The 21,945-nt window shown below is 40.8% G+C and overlaps 1 protein-coding gene across 2 annotated transcripts in view; it reads left to right on the forward strand.

Moving 5' to 3' along the window:
* as3mt (arsenite methyltransferase) overlaps positions 1–21,945 on the forward strand; it is a 63,795-nt gene that overhangs the window by 22,587 nt on the left and 19,263 nt on the right. The window contains exons 6-12 of one of the 2 annotated variants that reach the window (XM_063071297.1): positions 4,688–4,825; positions 8,649–8,785; positions 11,079–11,148; positions 12,400–12,481; positions 13,188–13,319; positions 15,685–15,827; positions 17,272–17,406. In XM_063071297.1, coding sequence (XP_062927367.1) covers positions 4,688–4,825; positions 8,649–8,785; positions 11,079–11,148; positions 12,400–12,481; positions 13,188–13,319; positions 15,685–15,827; positions 17,272–17,406 — 837 coding nt within the window. The remainder of the gene's footprint in view (positions 1–4,687; positions 4,826–8,648; positions 8,786–11,078; positions 11,149–12,399; positions 12,482–13,187; positions 13,320–15,684; positions 15,828–17,271; positions 17,407–21,945) is intronic. The other variant, XM_063071298.1, reaches the window with a different exon arrangement.

Consider the following 21,945-nt stretch of genomic DNA (forward strand, 5'->3'; position numbering starts at 1 on the left):
CGCGAGGCTCAGCAGTCAAGCAAGCCTTCCACATCAGCCACAGCAGACGACGAACCTCGATCTTCGATATCGAGGTGGGCAGTCATAGGAGAAGATGAGCTGCCTGCTCTAATGGAAACAGATGACGATGAGATGACACCCCAGTGTCCCACCACCCCGACCCCCAGGCCACGGACAGATAACGATTTGCGGAGAAAGCAGCGGTAGCCGGGAGGCACACAGCACATCTTTAAGAAAAAAGCCGAAATAAACATGCTAATTAATTAGGTGCCACCCGCCACGTAATTGTCGGCCCAGATCAGAGATGACACAATCGGAAATCAGCATTGATCTGGGCTGACAATCACGTGCCGGCCGGCACCTAATTAATTAGCATGTTTGTTTCGGCTTTTTTCTTAAAGATGTGCTGTGTGCCTCCCGGCTACCGCTGCACCTCTGCATGCTTCGCGGCAATGTATCGGTCGTCAGCTCAGAGGGTGGGGGCCACTGCACCACCCAAGCTGCGACGACTCAGTCTAACACACCATCATCAGTATGCTCGGTGCTGAACCAATTCTGGTAAGTGATACTACACTGTACATATATTATTTCTACTTTATATAGGCTGTGTTATTTTACGTGTTATTTGGTATGATTTGGCAGCTTCATAGCTTAAAGGTTACTGGAAAGCGCTTGCGCTGTGTTTTTGCCAACAGCACTTGCGTGAGATTTTCTGCTGACGGCGCTTGCGTGAGATTTTCGCTACGGAGAACAGTGCAATAATGATTGTGGAAAATTATTTCTACTTTATATAGGCTGTGTATTTCTCATGCTTTTACTATATGTTACTGTTCATTTAGGTTTTATGTGTTATTTGGCATGATTTGGTAGGTTATTTTTGGATCACAAAATTTTCCCATATAAATAAATGGTAATTGCTTCTTCGCTTTACGACATTTCGGCTTACGAACCGTTTCATGGGAACGCTGTACCTTCGGATGGCGGGGGAAACTTGTATATGCTAATGAAAAAAATTTTTTTTATAAAAGAAAAAAGGAAAAAAGAGAACTCCAACTAACTAAAAAAAACCCCACTAACTATAAAACAAAAAAAGGGGAAAAAAAAACCATTAGGAACCAACTCCCGGAGCAGTACGTCTTACAATCATATATATATATGTAAAAGAAGAAAAAGAAAACAACAACCACCAAATCACATTTATATAACATAAAATTGGAAGGAAACCATGTAAATTGATTCAAATTAAATGATAATATTTAGCAAAAGAGCCCCACCTTCTCTCAAAATCAAATTGGGGATCAAAAGTTCTACTTCTAATTTTTTCCAAACTAAGAGATAACATTTCTTGGAAAAACCATTGAGTTAGTGTAGGAGCAGAGGTATCTTTCCACTTCAGTAAAATAGCTCTTCTTGCCAACAACGTAACGAATGCAATTATATGTTGTTTTGAAAATGAAATACCTTGAATATGATGCGGAGCTATTCCAAATAGAACAGGCAATGTATTAGGTTGTAAATTAATTTTTAAAGCTTTAGAAATTGTAGAAAATAAAGATTTCCAAAAAGATTTCAACGAGGGACATGACCAGAACATATGTGACAAAGTAGCTACTTCATTTTTGCACCTATCACAATAATTATCTATATTAGGAAATATTTTAGATAGCCTCTCCTTTGATAAATAATGGTGAACAATTTTAAACTGAATTAAACAATGATTGGCACATATCAAAGAAGAATTAACCATTTTCAGGACTCGTGACCAATCTTCATTAACAGAAGTCATATTAAGTTCTCTCTCCCAATCTTGTTTAATCTTTAGTGGGAGGTTATCTTTTTGTAGTAAAAATAAATTATAAATTCTACCAATGGAGCCTCTTACTAAGAGATTCATATTCAAAATAGTGTCCAACAAATCAGATTCTTGCATATATAGAAACGTAGAAACATATTTTTGTAAAAAATGTCTAACCTGTAAATATTGCAAGAAATGTGTGTGTGAGAGAGAATATTTACTAACTAACTCTTCAAAAGACATCAATCGACCATCACTAAATAAATCTGCAGAAGAACAAATCCCCTTAATTCTCCATAAAAGAAAGATGGGTTCAGTAATTGAAGGTTCAAATAGCAAATTTCGAAATACAGGACTAGACAATTTAAATTGTTTAAAATTAAAAGAGTTGCGAAACTGAAACCAAATCCATAAGGACTGTTTAATAACAGGGTAGAAACTTAAATTGGAAATTTTAGCAAGTTTTACAGGTAATGGAGCTCCTAATAGTGAAGTTAAATAAAATTGATTAATAGCTTTAAATTCTAAATCAATCCAAGCTGGTTTTTGGTTCTTATCGAGCCAATATAACCAAAAACATGATTGTCGAATATTAACAGCCCAATAATACAATCTTAAATTAGGTAGCGCGAGTCCACCCTCTTTTTTAGAGTTTTGTAAATGAAACTTATTAACTCTTGGTTTTTTATTATTCCAAATAAAGGACGAAATAGTAGAATCAATTTGATGAAAAAATTTTTTGGTTAGAAAGATAGATATATTTTGAAAAATATATAAAAAATCTAGGTAAAATCATCATTTTCATGACATGAATACGACCTATTAAAGAAAGTGTAAGAGGATTCCATCTAGAAAATAATTGTTTCATAGAGTCCAATAAAGGAACTACATTAGCTTTATAAAGATCCTTATTTTTTTTGTAATGATGATACCCAAATATTTAAAAGAATTCACAATTCTAAATGGAATATCCTTATGTATAAAAACAGGAACATTTAAAGGGAACAATTCACTTTTATTTAAATTAAGTTTATATCCTGAAGATTTTCCAAAATCATTTAACAATTCCAAAAGATTAGGAATAGATTCTTCAGGATTCGAGATATAAACCAAAAGATCATCTGCATAAAGAGAAATCTTATGTATGGTTCCATTTATAGAAATACCATGAATATTTTTAGCTTCACAAATTGTTATAGCCAAAGGCTCCAATACGAGATTAAATAATAAAGGACTTAATGGACACCCTTGTCAAGTACCTCGTGAAAGTTAAAAAAAAAAGGGAGACCTAAGATTATTAGTAGTAACGGTAGTGATAGGGTTCTTAGATCATTTGAATCCACATTAAAATTATTACCAAAGCCAAATCTCTCTAATACATTAAACAAATAAGTCCATTCAACTCTATCAAATGCCTTTTCTGCATCCAGAGAAATAACACATTGGGGTGTTTTGGATAATGGTGAATAAATAATATTCATCAATCTCTGAACATTAGAAAAAGAGTAACGGCCTCTAATGAAGCCTGTTTGATCCACAGAGATAATTTTAGATAAAATGTTTTCCAAATGGTTAGCCATTATCTTGGAAAGAATTTTAGCATCCACATTTAATAGCGAAATAGGTCTACAAGATGAGCATTCAGTAGGATCTTTATCTTTCTTAAGGATTAAAGAAACCGAAGCTTCATAAAAAGAACAGGGTAAATTACCTTTCTCAAAAGATTCATGAAATATTTCCAAAAGGTATGGAGAAAGTAATTTTTCAAATTTTTTGTAATATCCTACCGAATAACCATCGAGTCCAGGAGCTTTACCTGATTGCATTGACCATATAGCTTTCTGAATTTCATGCTCAACAATTGGAGCATTAAGGGTCTGTTGATCTTCAGCAGTAATTTGAAGAAATTTAATCTTATATAAAAAAGCTTTCATTTCAGAGGGATCTGCTGGAAACTGAGATTTATAAAGATCGGAATAAAAATCCTGAAAGATATTATTAATATCTTCATAATTACTTACTATATCTCCATTATCTTTACGAATTTTTAACATTTGTCTTTTAGCTTTAGCAACCCTTAATTGGGAAGCTAATAGCCTATTATTTTTATCCCCAAAAATATAAAACTGACTTTTTAATTTAAGCAAATATCCTTCAATAGGATAAGTTAATAGTAAATTATATTGTGATTGTAGTTCCACTCTTCTTTTAAACAATTCAACGTTTGGAAAGATTGCATTGAAATTATGTAATTCTTTTAATTTGTTTAGCAATTTTATCAAATTCTATTCTTGTCTGTTTCTTCAACTTAGCTAAATAAGAAATAATCTGACCACGTAAATAAGCTTTTAACGTATCCCAAATTACTAACTTTGAGATGTTTCCTGTATTATTAAAGAGAAAAAACTCTTTTATCTGAGTTTCAATAAACTCAACAAAATCTGAACTTTGTAACAAATGTTCTGGAAAACACCAAGGTGGTCTTGTAGAAATAACATCTTTCAAATCAAATATTAAATTTAAAGGAGCATGATCAGAAATAACAATTGCATCATATTCACATTTCTGAACGTTAAGTAAAAGTCGAGGGTCGGCTATAAAATAGTCGATTCTGGAATACTTATTAGGAACATGTGGGGAAAAAAAGGAATATTCTCTATCAGTAGGATGCATATGTCTCCAGACTTCAATTAAACCATAATCAATTAAAAAGGAATTAATAAGTGATGCAGAACGATTAGGGAGTTGATGTCTAGATGATTTATTTAACAAGGGATTTAAGCAAATATTAAAATCTCCACCTATTAATAACATATATTCATTTAAATCAGGTAGTAGAGCAAAAATATCTTTAAAAAATGAAGAATCATCAGTATTTGGTCCAAACAACAGGAATTCTGCAGAGGCTGGAAATTCAAGCAACACACATCAAAGTTGCTGGTGAACGCAGCAGGCCAGGCAGCATCTGTAGGAAGAGGTGCAGTCGACGTTTCAGGCCGAGACCCTTCGTCAGGACTAACTGAAGGAAGAGTGAGTAAAGGATTTGAAAGTTGGAGGGGGAGGGGGAGATCCAAATGATAGGAGAAGACAGGAGGGGGAGGGATAGAGCCAAGAGCTGGACAGGTGATAGGCAACAGGGGATACGAGAGGATCATGGGACAGGAGGTCCGGGAAGAAAGACGAGGGGGGGGTGACCCAGAGGATGGGCAAGAGATATATTCAGGGGACAGAGGGAGAAAAAGGAGAGTGAGAGAAAGAATGTGTGCATAAAAATAAGTAACAGATGGGGTACGAGGGGGAGGTGGGGCCTTAGCGGAAGTTAGAGAAGTCGATGTTCATGCCATCAGGTTGGAGGCTACCCAGACGGAATATAAGGTGTTGTTCCTCCAACCTGAGTGTGGCTTCATCTTTACAGTAGAGGAGGCCGTGGATAGACATGTCAGAATGGGAATGGGATGTGGAATTAAAATGTGTGGCCATTGGGAGATCCTTCTTTCTCTGGCGGACAGAGCGTAGATGTTCAGCAAAGCGGTCTCCCAGTCTGTGTCGGGTCTCGCCAATATATAAAAGGCCACATCGGGAGCACCGGACGTAGTATATCACCCCAGTCGACTCACAGGTGAAGTGTTGCCTCACCTGGAAGGACTGTTTGGGGCCCTGAATGGTGGTAAGGGAGGAAGTGTAAGGGCATGTGTAGCACTTGTTCCGCTTACACGGATAAGTGCCAGGAGGGAGATCAGTGGGGAGGGATGGGGGGGACGAATGGACAAGGGAGTTGCGTAGGGAGCGATCCCTGCGGAAAGCGGGGGGGGGGGAGGGAAAGATGTGCTTAGTGGTGGGATCCCGTTGGAGGTGGCGGAAGTTACGGAGAATAATATGTTGGACCCGGAGGCTGGTGGGGTGGTAGGTGAGGACCAGGGGAACCCTATTCCTAGTGGGGTGGCGGGAGGATGGAGTGAGAGCAGATGTACGTGAAATGGGGGAGATGAGTTTAAGAGCAGAGTTGATAGTGGAGGAAGGGAAGCCCCTTTCTTTAAAAAAGGAAGACATCTCCCTCGTCCTAGAATGAAAAGCCTCATCCTGAGAGCAGATGCGGCGGAGACGGAGGAATTGCGAGAAGGGGATGGCATTTTTGAAAGAGACAGGGTGAGAAGAGGAATAGTCCAGATAGCTGTGAGAGTCAGTAGGCTTATAGTAGACATCAGTGGATAAGCTGTCTCCAGAGACAGAGACAGAAAGATCTAGAAAGGGGAGGGAGGTGTCGGAAATGGACCAGGTAAACTTGAGGGCAGGGTGAAAGTTGGAGGCAAAGTTAATAAAGTCAACGAGTTCTGCATGCGTGCAGGAAGCAGCGCCAATGCAGTCGTCGATGTAGCGAAGGAAAAGTGGGGGACGGATACCAGAATAGGCACGGAACATAGATTGTTCCACAAACCCAACAAAAAGGTATTTGGTCCATATATATTAACCAAAACCATTTTCTTATTGTAAATTGTTCCTTTAACAATCAAATATCTACCATTAATATCAGATATAATATCCTCCTGATTAAAGGGAATATTGGAATCAATAAAAATGGAAACACCCCTAATCTACTTTGAGAGTTTGCATGAATCTGAGGGTCCTTCCAAAATTTAAAAAATCGATTGTTATCACATAATTTGACATGTGTCTCTTGTACAAAGATTATATCAGGTTGGAATTGATTAATAATTTTAAATGTTTTCTTACGCTTAATAGGATGATTCCAACCACGGACATTCCAACTTAAAACATTTAACTGTTTAACTAACATCATGAAACTTTATACGTAAAGAAAACAGTTAAACACATGTCAGGATAAGGAAATTTTGAATGGTAGTGTTAAACAACAGTGATAATAATTTGTGTACGCTCCGGAATTCCATAATGGGAATAAAAAATAGAAATTAAAAAAAAGGGAAAAACCCTACCCAACCTACAAAGCCCAGAAATAAGTGGATATTAATCGATGCAAGCCCCAAGAAATGCATAGAAGCAATTCTGAACTCCACTTGCCTAAGTAAAAGGTACAAATAAAAAAAAGTAATCTGTTTCCTTTTCCCGGGTATACAACTCATTACAGTCGACATACAACCCATTACAAATAAATTAGAGAAAACAGTTAACAGAAACGGCCTTCAATTTAGAAAGTAACCATAACATTAGATAAGAAAAAAAGCACTTCCAAAAATAGTAGTTAAAATTTCTTATCAAAGCCATACAAAGCAAAAAGAAACAATTAATTCATATATATAGCAAACAGAAAGAAATTCTAAATGGTTTAAAGTTTCTACAATCTTCCAATAAATCCCATGAAATATCTTCTGAAGTTAAAACTGTCCAAACCAGTCTATTTCAAAGATAAAAGTACTTTTTAATACCAAGACTTGCTGTGCTTCTCAGTTCTTCTGATCTCATCATTCCTTGTATCGCAAAACGATCGAATAACTGAAGTCTTTTAAACTTCAGGCTTCGGACTCATCCAGGAGAGAATTAATAAAACGCAGTGCGTCAGCTGGATCCTCAAAGATACGAACCCCAGAGTCTTTAGCGAGAAGCCTTAATTTAGCTGGATAAAGAAGGAAGGGATACATCTGTTTTTGAAAGGCCATTCGCATTACGGTCACGAATCTGGAACGTTGCTGAACAACTTCACGTGGAAAATCTTGAAAGAAATGAATCTCAGAGCCTTGAAATTTAAACAGTCTTTGTTTTCTTGCCAGTTTAATAATACGGTCTTTATGTCAAATACGGAGGAAACACACGATAACATGTCTGTTTTTACCTTGTCTTGGAGTTCCAACCCTGTGGGGTATTTCAATGTCGGGCAATTGTGAAAATGCCTCAGGAAATAGAGATTGAAACATTTTAGCGAAATAGTCCAGTATGTCGGCAGATTGTGATTTCTCTTTCAATCCAACAATTGGAATATTATAATGACGAGAACGAGATTCCAAATCAACAATCCGCCATTGTGCTTTTTCCAAACGAGAAGAAATATCAGCCGCATTACGAGTTACTTCTTTAAGATCCAAGCTCAAAGAATCAATTTTTCCCTCCAAAGGAAGAAGACTTTCTTTTAGTTGAGTTAATTCAGTGACAATAGAGCTCATTTGAGTCTCTGATCTGTTAACCCAGGCTGGCTCTTCAGAAGCTTCGTCAATTCTTTTAGATTTATCACTACCAGTATTGGGAATTTTTTTAGCGCTTCTCAAGGTAGCCATAGTTATAATGATCACTTTGAAAGATACGACTGAATAAAGTTAAAATGTCAAAGTTTTAAGTCGGGAAAGGGAGAAATTAAAGGCAGACAGAAAGACACTGTGTTTTACATGTCCACAGGTAGAAGGCGGAGTGCTGCTTACTTATTATTATTATTTCTTTTTGTATTTGCACAGTTTGTTGTCTTTTGCACATTGCATGACCACCTAAGTTGGTGCGGTCTTTCATAGTTTTTTTTATTGGTATTGTTCTGTTATGGATTTATTGAGTTTTCCTGCAAGAAAATGTTGTATGTGGTGACATATATGTAATTTGGGTAATAAATTTACTTTGAACTTTTGATCTTGCAATCTAACTCTTCCCTCCTACATAGCCCTCCAGTTTTCTTCCATCCATTTGCCTATCTAAAAGCATCCCCCCCTATACTTTCCTCCAATTATCTTAAAGCTCTGCTCCTCATATTAGCCATTTCTGCCCTGGGGTAAAAAAAAGTTCTGGCTGTCCACTCAATTTATGCCTCTTAATGTATAATGTTCTGATAAATAACTTGGGTTGGAAACTTTTCGCTATGAGGAACGTTCTTGTTTACCTGTTGAGTTTTGTCCTGCAGGTACAACTGGCAAGGAAGTTTATTGACTATCACACGGAGAAGTTTGGCTTCAGTAAACCCAATGTGGATTTCCTTCAAGGATACATTGAAAACCTTGGTGATGTTGGATTGAAAGATAATACCTTTGATATTATTATGTACGTTTAAAAAGTAACTTCATTTCTTCTGGTATTTTGTAGTTTAACTTTCCTGGCTTTTACCTTTGAGCTGCCTAGGGTCAGAGTAATCCTGTGGGTTATAGAAATTTTTTTTAATCATGTGAGCTTCCCCCTTTTTGAACAGCTGAGTTGTTTTCCCCAGAAGGAACACTTGGAAAATGTGGCAAACTGGCCACTTCTTTTCCCTGAGTGTAGGAGTATGAGAGGAGAACAGAGGTCAATGTTTATTATCAGAGTGCTTATTTGTCACAGTATACAACCCTGTAATTTGTTTGAGCTTTGAAAAATCAAAAGTATGTTGCTTAAAGGAAAATTACATGCTGCAGATTTCACAGAGAGTAATTAATATTTAGAAGTTTTGTAAGCAGCCTGCAGCATGTCGCTGTATTTCACTGTGACATTTTGGACAAGAAGGATCTGGGAATATGGATCCATAATTCTTTAAAAGAGGTGTCACAGGTTGTGAAGAAAGCTTTTGGGATATTGGCCTTCATAAATCAAAGTATTGAGTACAGGAGTGGGGATGTTATGTTGAAATTGTATAAAATGTTGGTGAGGTCTAGTTTGGAGAATATTGTGCAGTTCTAGTCACCTACCTTCAGGAAACAAGGTTGAAAGGGTACAGAGAAGATTTACAAGGATGCTGCTAGGAATTGAAGACCCGGGTTATAGGGAAAGGTTGAATAGGTGTGGGCTTTTTTCCTGGAGTGTAGGAGAATGAAGGAGTTTTGATAGCGGTACACTCAATTATGAGAAGCATGGATAGGGTCCACAGAGATTGTGTGAGACTAGAACTGGGGATCATAGGTTAAGTGTGAAAGGTGAGATATTTAAGGGAAACCTGAGGGGAGCATCTTCATTCAGAGGGTGGTGAGAGTGTTAAATGAGCTGCCAGTAGAAGTGTTGGTTCTCAGTTTGATTTTTAACACTTAAGAGAAGTTTAGTGAAGTACATAAATGGGAGGGGTATGAAGAGCTATGGCTCAGGTGCGGGTCGATGGGACTAGACAGAGTAACAGTTCGGCATGGACTAGATGGGTCGGAAGGCCCCTTTCTGTGCTGTAGTGCAACAGTACGTGGCTTTGGGAAACAGTATCAGATGATTGCAAGATTTATACCTCTGTGCAGTGTTGTGCCCCTCCCAATGCATCCACTGCATCCACTGCCATTCCTTGGATTCTGACACATCCCACTGGTGTTGTTTAACTCTGAACAGGCGATAGATGAGATAAGTAATGGCAGGAATTTGCTGAGTAAGCGCTTTCGGGATAGAAAAGCGACAGATGTCCATTGTATCCACAATTCTGTTCTGTTCATTTCTCTGTAAAATAGGATTGACAAAATTATTTCTTCGTAAACTGCAGTTTTTGCAGTGTTTAATTTTCAGTGGTAGATTAATGATGGATTTATATTTGTCTATTTGATTTAGACAATAAGACCATAAGACAAAGGGTCAGAATTAGGCTATTTGCCCATTGTGAATGGCAGAGCAAATAAGTATGGCTAATTTATTATCCCGCTCCATGTCTTCTCCCCATAGCCTTTGATACCCTTACTAATCAAGATCCTATCAACCTTACCTTAAATATACTGAATTACTTGGCCTGAGCGGCTGTCTTTGGCAGTGAATTCCACAGATTTAAAGATGATTTAAAACAAAATAGCTTTATTTGTCACAGATAGATTGAAATATTGAAAAATACGGTGAAATACGTCATTTACATCAATGACCAGCACAGTCAGTGTGTTGGGGGCAGCCCACAGTGTTGCCGTGCTTCCGGAGCCAACACAGCCCACAACGTGGGAGGAAACTGGAACACCGAGAAGAAACCCGTGCCGTCATGGGGAGAATGTACAAACTCCTTACACAGTAGTGGGATTGAACTCCAATCACTGACACTAAAATCTTACCCTGGTTGCTATGCTGTGTCATTGTACAAATGTTATTATAGACTTTGCCGATATTTTTGGGGTTTAGGAGGGTAATGTTATTAAAACTTCTGACTGTGAAGCAAATGAGATTTATAATCAATGCATTCCTGTGGATTTCCACTGATTCTTTCAATGCAATAAAACAAATTGAAGGATTTAATGCCTTATGTTAAGCTCGTGGATGCATTTGCAGCTATGTCCGTGGTTCTACTGTGTTGCTTTAAACACTGCGACTGGAATAGTCCCTTCACTCTTAGTCTCGATTGATTTGGGCTCCGTGAGTGCCGTAGACCACTGATACTGCTGGTAATATTATAAAATTTTATAATTTTTCTTTTCAGATCTAATTGCGTGATTAACTTATCGCCAGATAAAGCAGCTGTGCTGGAAGAGGCCTATCGAGTGTTAAAGGTACCTGTTTAGTATTGGTCATGCTGTTTTTTTATTGTCAGGAGTATCAAGCGACTGTGAAAAGTTTTTATTTCAAATTTATTGTCATCTGACTGTACATATACCCAACCAAAGGAGACAATGTTCCACTGGACCACAGTGCACCCACACACAGCACCTAAAACAAAATGTTACCATAAATACAATTCTAAACTGCATGTAGTGCACAGCACAGGTAAATAGTAAACAGTTCCTTAAGGTTGTTATAGCTGGGGGTAGTAATGGGGACAAGTTCCCATTACCTTCTAAGTTCTCCCAATGCCATGGGAATCTGACAACCAAGTCCAGCTCCTGGCCTTCACGTATGGCTTAGCTACTAAGCCCGGCAGAGCTGTTTCTACTGACAGGAGAAGGGGCAAAGGCAGGTTACTGGCACCTTAAAACCAGTTGCTTGGGGCAGATGGGTCTTGTCAGCCGTGGTTGGCAGTTGATCTAGGCGAAGGAAAACTCTGATCTCAAACCTCTGCTGCTTTGCGACTATACCAAAGGAATAAGTATAGATTGAGGAAGGCTTTGGGAGTAAACCCTGAGGAAATATCCAGAACTTAAGTCCCTACATTGAGTTTAATGCTGACTGGCAACTCCTGAGACACTGCTGGTGCCAAACTGTATCGGTTTCTGCTGTTCTTTTGGATTCATCAGCTGCGTGGAGACAGGGAGCCTGCTATGTGGCTTGCTGTCCGTATCGTGCTACCCTGGCTCGCGTATCATGTGGACAACTCGCACACAACATCCGCGGTCCACCCCGACTGGCAAGGTATTCATTACTTGCGTGCCATCCGTGTGCTGCTGCCATCTTTGCTGAGGCTACGCCTGGGGAGCACAGCAAAACAATCCCGTTTATCCCTCCAGCTACTCGCTCACAGAGTCAAACAGCCTCCAGCCTCCGTTAGGCTCACGGACTCGCAGACAGCAGGAGTGTCAGGCTCCTGTAGTGGATGGATGAGGTAGTTGGGATGCAGCAAATCTTGGTATAGGGATGGAATGAGAGGCAGATCATCTCTGCCATGACCAGCATCCAGGGGATGGTGTGTTCATGAGTGTGTAAGGGTTGACTCATTTCCCAGAAAGGTCTGGAGAATGACAAGACAGTTTTTAGTTATTGACTTTATGATAATTCTGCAACACAGACTCATTCAATTCCTAAAGAGCTGAATGCATCCGACATATTGGACCTTCTACAGTTACAGGAATTGATTTTCTCATTGTCAGGATGGTGGTGAGATGTACTTCAGTGATATCTATGCTGACTGTGAACTTCCAGAATCTGTGAGAAAGCACAAGGTTTTGTGGGGTAAGAGGAAAATATTCATAAGTAACACAAGCACAGTGCCAGTACCATTTATTGTTTCTGAGAAATATTAAGTGGTTAGATTGGCTTAATTTGTGACGTACATTGAAACGTATGGCGAGATCCGTTGTTTGCATCAAATCAATCCAATGTATTTGAGACCATAAGACAAAGGAGCAGAAGTCGGCCATTCGGCCCATCGAGTCTGCTCCGCCATTTTATCATGAGGTGATCCATTCTCCCATTATAAGACCATATGTGGTGGGGGGAGCCTGCTTCTTTCGCCACCCTTCCAGCACAAACATACCATGCCCACAACTTACTAATCCTAACCCATACGTCTATGTGGAAGGAAACAGGGGCACCCGGAGGAAACCCATGTGGTCACAGGGAGAACGTACAAACTCCTTACAGGCGGTAGCAGGATTGAACCCCAATTGCTGGTGCTTGAAAGTGTTCCGCTAAACGCTATGCTACTGTGCCGTACCCTGTTGCTCCTGATGCGTAATGTGCTACGTGCGGCACGTGAGCTTCCGAGCTCAGTGTTTCTCTCTGTGCCTGTACGAGGGGGAGGGTTGGCCTGCTGCTGTTAGGTGCAGGGAGGTTTGGGTGGAGATCTGGTACTGCTGGTTGGGAACGCAATAACCTGGTGGGTGGCCATCAGGAACTGAAAGAATGTAATGTAATTTGTTGAATGATTTTCCTTCAGGTGAGTGTCTAGGTGGAGCTCTCTGGTGGAAAGAGTTTCTCAAAATTGTGGAGAAGGTGGGGTTCAGTGTCCCACGACTGGTCAGTGCCGCCAAGGTCCCCGTGGTTAATGAAGAACTCCAGGAGTTAATTAGTAAGTAACCAAAGAGACCTCGACATCTGTTTGTGTCTGCACATTATTCACTTTGATATGGAAAATTGCTTAATGATTGTGGCCTAACTGGTTGCATCATGTGCTGGTATGAAAACACTAATGCCCAGGAACAGAAAAAGATACAGATAGTGGTGGATACAGCCCAGTTCATCATAGGCAAAGTCCTCTCCTCCGTAGAGTACATTTACATGGAGTGATGTCCCAAGAAAGCAGCATACATCATTAAAGACCCCCTCATCCCAGCCAGGCCCTCTCCCTGCTACTACCATTGGGCAGGAGGTACAGGAGCCTTAGATCCTACATCACTGAAGCAGAGAGGAAATTGGACGCAACCCATAGGCAATAATGGAGAGTGTAATCAAGGAGAAGGTGTCAAGAAGGATCTTGAGGGGATTTGGAGGGAAGTTCGGAATGTGGGAGCCAGGTGGTTAAAAGCATTGGCAGCAAAGTTGTTCACGAGGCTGAAGTATGAGGTACAAAAATATTGAGCAGAGGGCATGAAGTTTGGGGATTAGGGATGGGGATTAGGCAAGGGCTGATCAGAGATTAGTTTAATGGTAAATCCAAAACTAACGTTTGAGCATTGGGGTTTATAAGGTGATAAAGTCAGGCTGTGGGTGTCTAGTGGGATGAAGTGATGGAGCTTTGATTACTTTGGCAGACAGGAGGGACAGTAGTTCTCCAAGGCTGAGAAGAGGAGTAAGGGACAGTTTTAAAACCATGATGTATTTAGATAAATTGAGGAAAGGTTGCGGAAGAGTTCAGGGTAATCAGTTAGTGCAAGGGTTAATGCATTCTGCATTCTTGTGGCATCAATCAAAGAGAAGCTTCTCCAAATTCTCAAGATTTTTAATTTTTTTTGTGATTTGGGCATTGCTGGTAAACGCCACAGTTCAAAAAGTGGTGGTGAGTGTCGCCTTGAATCCTGGCAGTCTCTCCGGTGAAGGTGCATATGTAGGGCTGTCATGGAGGGAGTTCCAGGAAAAAGGAGCAGTTGATCATTTTCCTGATTTTTCAGCATTCCCGATCCCAGTTTCTGTTGTATCCCGACCCAGAGCATTCTCAATCTTGGCTGCAGCCGTTCAGAGACTATTGAGTATTGACATTAAAGTGGAGTTTATTGTCATCTGCACTAATCTGTGTGTGCACAGGGGCAATGAAAAACTCACTAGCAGCAGTATCACAGGCACGGAGCTTCAGATACCCAACATCCATAAGGGAAACGCACTATGTGCAATTTTTACAAGAAAGAACAATAAGAACAAAACAAAGACCATTTTAGGGTAAAGTGATCAAAATGGTTGTAGTGTTGCTAAACTTGCAATGATTAGGTGTGTGCAGGTTGGTTCAAGAAACAAATAGTTGAGGGGAAGTAGTTTTTCTTGAACCTGGTGATGTGGGAGTTCAGACCTCTGTATCTCCTGCCCAGATGTAGCTGTGAGAAGATGGCATGGCCCGGATAGTGAGGATTTTTGATGTTATCTCCTTGAAGCATCGTGTCACGTACGTGCTTCTGATGGTGGGGAGGGATGTGCCCGTGATCTGTCGGGTCGAGTCCACTACACTCTGTGGCTCCTTACATTCCTGCACATTTGAATCGCGATACCAGACCATGATACAACCAGTCAGGATGCGTTCAACAGTACATCTGTCAATAGAACAGTTAAGCACAGAAGCAGGCCCTTCAGGGCACATTATTGACGAGGTTTTAGGAGTGCAGGTTATGGGGGGAAAGAATCAGGAGATTGGGATTAATTGGATAACTCTAACAGAGAGCTAGTACAGGTACCTGTGGGCTGAATGGTTTTTTGTGCTTTATCATTCAATGACGTTATGTCAGTGTTGTGACACCTTGACTCTGTATCTGCGGTGAAACATTAACATCAGTTTCTGCATCTCGCTAACACACAGACTGGTTTGCATTCCGGCTGACTTTACGTAAACAGAAGGAAATCTGCAGGTGCTGGAATTTCAAGCAGCACACATAAAAGTTGCTGGTGAACGCAACAGGCCAGGCAGCATCTTTAGGAAGAGGTATACAGTCGACGTTTCGGGCCAAGACCCTTCGTCAGACCCTTCTGTCCTGACGAAGGGTCTCGGCCTGAAACATCGACTGTACCTCTTCCTAGAGATGCTGCCTGGCCTGTTGCGTTCACCAGCAACTTTTATGTGTGGGACTTTACGTAAACATGTTTAAGCACCAGACTGTGCTTTGCACGTTAACTTTGAGGTGATTGATACAGTATGATAAAGCACAAAGAGCCTTTCAGCCTACAGCTGCCTGTACCAGCTCCCTACTACAGTATTTAGTGGAACCCATTTTAACTTTTCAAACTTTCCGCAGGTGGCTACAAGTTTGTTTCTGTCACATGTCGACTGTTCAAGATCCCAGCCGGCACTGCAAGAGAGAAAAGCTGTGTGATTTACAATGGCTCCATCACAGACTGCAGAGAGAAACTGGAGTTTGACATCAATTACACGTTTAAAGTAAGATACAAGTTTTAAGCTCTAGCTTTTCAAGGGATTCATGACCTAGAAATAAGTTTTTTTTGACTTGGATAAGGAGGGTTCGAAGTCACAAAACCTTCAGGTGCAAGTGGAAATATATGGAATATGTATCAGCAAAGTATCCTATCTTATCTCTGTTTTAGTGCAAAGTGGTCATAATGTTGCAAAATTTTAGTGATTAGATAAATACTTTATTGATCCCAGAGAAAATTGCAGTGTCACAGTAGCATGACAAGTGCAGAGATACACAGATAGAAGAGAGACAAGTAGAAAGACTAAAAATAAGTTATCTCAAGTAGTCTAACGGGAGGGGTTCATCGCTTCCCCGGCTACAGGCTGGTTCACTATAGAGCCTAATGGCCGAGGGTAAGGATGACCTCTTTGGAGCAGCGCAGTTGTCTTAGTCTTATTACAAGAATATTCCTGTGTTCAGGCACGATGGCATGCAGAGGGTGAGAAACATTGTCCAGAATTGCCAGGATTTTCCGTAGGGTCCTTTGTTCTACCACAGCCTCCAGTGTATCCAGTTTGACTCCTATAACAGAGCTAGCCTTTCTAATCAGTTTATTGAGCCTGTTGCCATCGCCCATGTTGATGCCATTGCCCAGCACACCACCGCATAGAAGATTGTACTGGTGACAACAGACTGGTAGAACATGTGAAGGAGAAGCCTGCATACTCCAAAGGGCCTCTGTCTCATCAGGGAGTAGAGGCGACTGGCCCTTGTATACAGCCTTTGTGTTGGTGCTCCACTCAAGTCTGTCATCCGGGTGCACCCCCAGGTACTTGTAGGTCCTCACCCCATTCACGTCCTCACCATCAATAGAAACAGGGAACAGTGCAGGCTTACTCTTCCTAAAGTCCATCACCATCTCCTTTGTTTTACTGATGTTGAGCTGCAGATAATTCAGGTCGCAGCATTTGACCAAGTCCTCCACCAGGGTTCTGCTGGTTGGTTTGAAAACCCAGTGCTTGATGGGAAGTAGTTGTTCACGAACCTGGTGGTGTAGGACTTCCTGCCTGACGGTAGCTGTGAGATGATGTCATGACTCAGTTATGGGGACCTTTGATGGATCTTGCCTTGAAGAAGCACCTCCTGTAGACACTGCCAATGGCGGGGAGGGATGTACCCGTGATGTATTGGGCAGAGTCCGCTACTATCTGCAGCTTCATCATTCCTGCGCATTTGAATCACTGTACCAGACCAAGATGCAAACCAATCAGAATGATTTCAGAGAATCACAGAAACAGGCCCTTTGGCCCACAATATTGGTTCACGTTCCACCTTTCATCAGCTCTTTCTATTCCCTTTTCTCTCATATACTTGTCCAATTTCCGGAAGCGTCTTGCGGTAAGTAATGCAGATGGATGTCTTTTCCAATCGGCGAGCATTGAATCAGGGTCCTCTCATTCTTTTGACCAGGAAGGACAAACTGTGATTGTGGACGAGGAAACCGCAGCGATTCTCAACAGCTCCCGATTTGCGAATGATTTCACTATTCAGTCACTTGCCAAAGTGTCTCCCAGCTCTGCAGAATGCCCACCCACTGAGTCACAGGTAAGGCTGTCCAACATTTAAAACAAGGTCGCTTGGTTTTCCATGTTAATTATACTTTATACTTTATTGTCGCCAAACAATTGGTATTAGAACGTACAATCATCACAGCGATATTTGATTCTGCACTTTCCACTCCCTGGATTCCAAATTTAAATATTAAAAATTAGTAAATATAAAAATTTAAATTATAAATCACAAATAGAAAATAGAAAAATGGAAAGTAAGGTAGTGCAAAAAACCCAAGAGGCAGGTCTGGATATTTGGAGGGTACGGCCCAGATCCGGGTCAGGATCCGTTCTGCAGTTTTATCACAATTGGAAAGAAGCTGTTCCCAAATCTGGCCGTACGAGTCTTGGTTCAGCATGGGCCCATCTAGCCCATGCCAAACCATTAAAGTAGTCAAGAGAAATCTGAGCAAGTAATAGGGCCATGCTGGTCACCTCTACCCAGATAGTGTGTTGTTTATGGTGCATCAATAAAAAACGATTGTTCCCCTCCAGAGTCAGTCACCACCTTGACCTGAAAATATGCAGATTTTCCTTAACTTTGCTGCCTCCAAATTCCTGATGTAACAATGCACTGAGACAGAACTGAGAACTTTAAATGGGAGGTATTATTTCAGCACAGAAAGGCATCATGTGACACTGTGCAAAGTTGCATTTTGGATGACATCAGGCTTGTGCTGGACTGAATGAGAATCCAATTCAAGAGTGTGACATAGAAAACTGCAGCACAGAAACAGGCCTTTTGGCCCATCTAGCCCATGCCAAACCATTTAAACTGCCTAGACCCATCGTTCTGTATCCGGACTATAACCTTCCCATTCATGTAACTATCCAAACTTCTCTTAACTGCTGAAATCGAAATTGTTTCCACCACTGGCAGCTCATCTCACACTCTCATCGCCCTCTGAGTAAAGAAGTTTCTTCTCATGTTCTTCTTAAACGTTTCACCTCTCACCTTTAACCCGTGACCTCTAGTTCTAGTCTCACCCAACCATAGTGGAAAAACCCTGCTTGCATTTACTCTACCTATACCCCTCATTATTTTGTATACCTGTATCAAATACCCCCTCAGTCTTCTACGTTCTAGAGAATGAAATCCTAACCTATTCAATGTTTCCTGAGACTTTATTATTCAGGTTCTCCAGTCTGGCAACATCCTTTAAAATTTTCTCTATACTCTTTCAGTCTTATTTACATCTTTCCTATAGCAGGTGTAGGTGTCTAAAGCTGCACACAGTACTCCAAATTAAGCCTTATCAATGCCTTGTACAACTTGGACATAACATCCTATTTCCTGTACTCAGTACTTTGATCGATGAAGGTCAATAGTGAAGGTTGGAAACACTGTAGAAGTACTCTCATCATGTAGATTGTAGAGTTCAAGGAGATGGCTCTCCACTGTGTTCTCAGACGACCAGGAATGGCCAGTGAATGTTGTCCTTGCCACATCATACGTTTAATCAAAAGGCTGGAGGCTAAGAATGGACGGAAGGTCACCTACCAGATGGCTTTCTTAAACACAGAAGGCAAAACATCTTCAGTGTGTGTTAGATGCAATTCATAGAATTTTGTTCCTCTCAGTTGTAATTATTTGATTGTTCTGTTTATATTTCTGATGCAAAAAGAAACATCATCAAGTGAGAATTTCTGATTTTCTTTTGGAGAAGTGGATTGGACTGTAAAACAATTACTTAGATACTTTTACAGCAGAGGATAGCTCATGGTGATCTGGCCCAGGCAGCCACTGACCAGGAAGATGAAGATAAACAATAGCTTTGTTTGTCACGTGTACATTGAAGCAAACAGTGAAATGAACCATTTGTATTAACAACCAACACAGTCCAAGGATGTGCTGGGGGCCATTTGCAAGTGTCACCGTGAGTCCCACGCCAACAGAGCACATCCACAAGTTACTAACCCTTACTAACCTGCATGTGGGGAGAAACTAAAGCACCTGGAGGAAACTCACGCAGTTATGGGGAGAACGTAAAAGCTGGTGGGAATTGCACCACTATTAATGGCGGCATAAAGCGTTACGCCTGCCACTGTGGTGCCATGCCGTCCAATAATAAACGCAGCGATGGGTGAAAAACAACAGAATGGTACAAAGCCTGTAGTGCAATCCTAAGAAATGCTGAAGTAACCAAGAGCAGTGGAGTGAAGAGCCTGAGTACGTGGTAGCATCCCCAGGATGGTGACTGGGTCAGGAGTCTGATTGCAGTGGGGTGGGGGGTGGGGGGGAAGGAGAAGAAAGATAAAGCTACAAGGAAGTGAATTTACCAACACAAAGTTGCATGTGATTTTGTTTAAAAAGGAGATGCATGCTAACGTAAGCTTACAAAGGACGGGACCTCTGGGGAATTTCTCACCATTTTATGAGCTAGTGAGGCAAGAAATGGAAAGTGAAATGAATGTCTAACTAATACAGGAGTATGTAGTCACCCTCACCAAAGTTTATTGGCACGGCTGCATTTTACCTCAGATCTCGTAGTTCACAGTGTGTCCCACACAAAGTGCAGACAGATACAGTTTACATCCAGGACTAAACATGATTATTCCAGAAAGTTGTGGCTTAATACAAATGAAAGAAAGTTTCCTTGAAGTTTTTAATCTTATTAACCACTAAACAAGCCAAGGTCTCTAAACTGTCTCAGTCTCTGTCTCCTTATCTCATCTGCCCCTGGAAAGGCAGGGGAGGGTGAGCACCCAGTGGTTGTGGTCCACGTCTGTACCCATGGCCAAGGCAGGAAGGCAAATGAGGTCCTGAAGAGAGCATTTAGGGAGTCTAAGGTTCTAAGTTTAAAGAAAAGAACATCTAGGGTTGTAATCCCATATGCCACAACCTAGTGAGGTCATCATCATCATTTTGAGCTGTGTCATACGGTGTGGGCGATTATGGTCTCTGACCACGATTGTCCTTGGCAAATTCTACAGAAGTTGTTTACCATTAACCCTTTCTAGGCAGTATCTTTACAAGACGGGTGACACCAGTCAAACACAAGTTGCTCTAAAAAGCCATTTCTTAGATACTCTACAAAATATTCCTCTCTTGGGAAATCAGCTTAGCGTTGGATCCCAATCTGCCTGCATATTTAAATCCCTCATGATTATCGGACACTGCCCTTTTTTCATGTCTTTTCTATCTCCCATTGTAATTTGTAGCCCACCTCCTGGCTACTGTTCGAAGGTCCGTATATAACTCCCATTAGGGTCTTTTTACCCTTTCAGTTTCTTAACTCTACCCACAAGGAATCTATATCTGCCAATCCTATGTCACCTGTTCCTAAGGATTAGATACCATTTTTTTTTTTACCAACCGTGCCACCCCACCCCCTTTGCCTACCTGCCTGTCCTTTCGCTACAATGTATAATCCTTGGATGTTAAGCTCCAACTATGATCTTCTTCCAGCCAGGATTCAGAGATGCCACACAGCATCATACCTGGCAATCTCTTAACTGCAAGATCATCTAAGTTATTCCATATACTGCGTGCATTCAAATATAACACCTTCAATCCTGTATTCATCGTCCTTTTTGATTTTAGCCTTATTACACTCTAACTCATCCCACCGACTGCAATTTCACCCAATCATCTGCCTTTCCTTCCTCACAATCTCGCTATACACAGCATCTAGTTGGAATATTGGTATATACACAGCACTATACCAATTGTCTCATCCCCAGCTCCATCACTCCAGTCCCCACCCTCCTGCCACATTAGTTTAAACCCTCCCCAGAGCTCGAGCAAACCTGCCCAGAAATTCTAATGGTCCCCATCAGGTTCAGGTGTAACCCGGTCTTTTTATTCAGGTCATAACTTCCCCAGAAGAGAGCCCAATGATCCAGAAATCTGAAGCCCTGTGTCCTGCACTAGTTCTTCAGCCACACATTCATCTGTTGAAGTTTTATAAGATGTTGGTGAGGTCCTAATTTAGAATATTGTGTCTAGTTTGGTCACTTACCTACAGGAAAGATGTCAATAAGATTGAAAGAATGCAGAGAACATTTACAAAGATGTTCAAGGTTCATTAAGTAACTTTATTTTCTCAGTAGATATATGTCACCATATACAACCCTGAGATTAATTTTCTTGTGGGTATACTCTACAATAGAATAATAACTATAACAGAATCATTGAAAGACCACAGCAACTTGGGCATTCTATCATTGTGCAAAAGACAACAAACTGTCGAATACAAAAAGAAAGAAATAATAATAAATAAGCAATAAATATCAAGAACAGGACATGAAGAATCCTTGACAGTGGATTTATAGGTTGTGTGAACTTGAGGACCTGAGTTATAGGGAAAAGTTGAATTGGTTTGGACTTTATTCCCTGGAGTGTAGAGGTACACAAAATTACGAGCAGTGTAGAGAGGGTAAGTGCAAGCAGGCTTTCTCCACTGAGGTAGGATGAGACTAGAACGAGAGGTCAGGGGTAAAGGATGAAAGGTGAAATGTCTGAACGTGAGGGGGAACATCTTTACTCAGAGGGGACTGAGAGTGTGGATTGAGCTGCCTGAGGAAGTGGTGG

The sequence above is a fragment of the Mobula hypostoma genome, chromosome 19 (assembly GCF_963921235.1).
Source record: "Mobula hypostoma chromosome 19, sMobHyp1.1, whole genome shotgun sequence".
NCBI classification, from domain to species: Eukaryota; Metazoa; Chordata; class Chondrichthyes; order Myliobatiformes; family Myliobatidae; genus Mobula; species Mobula hypostoma.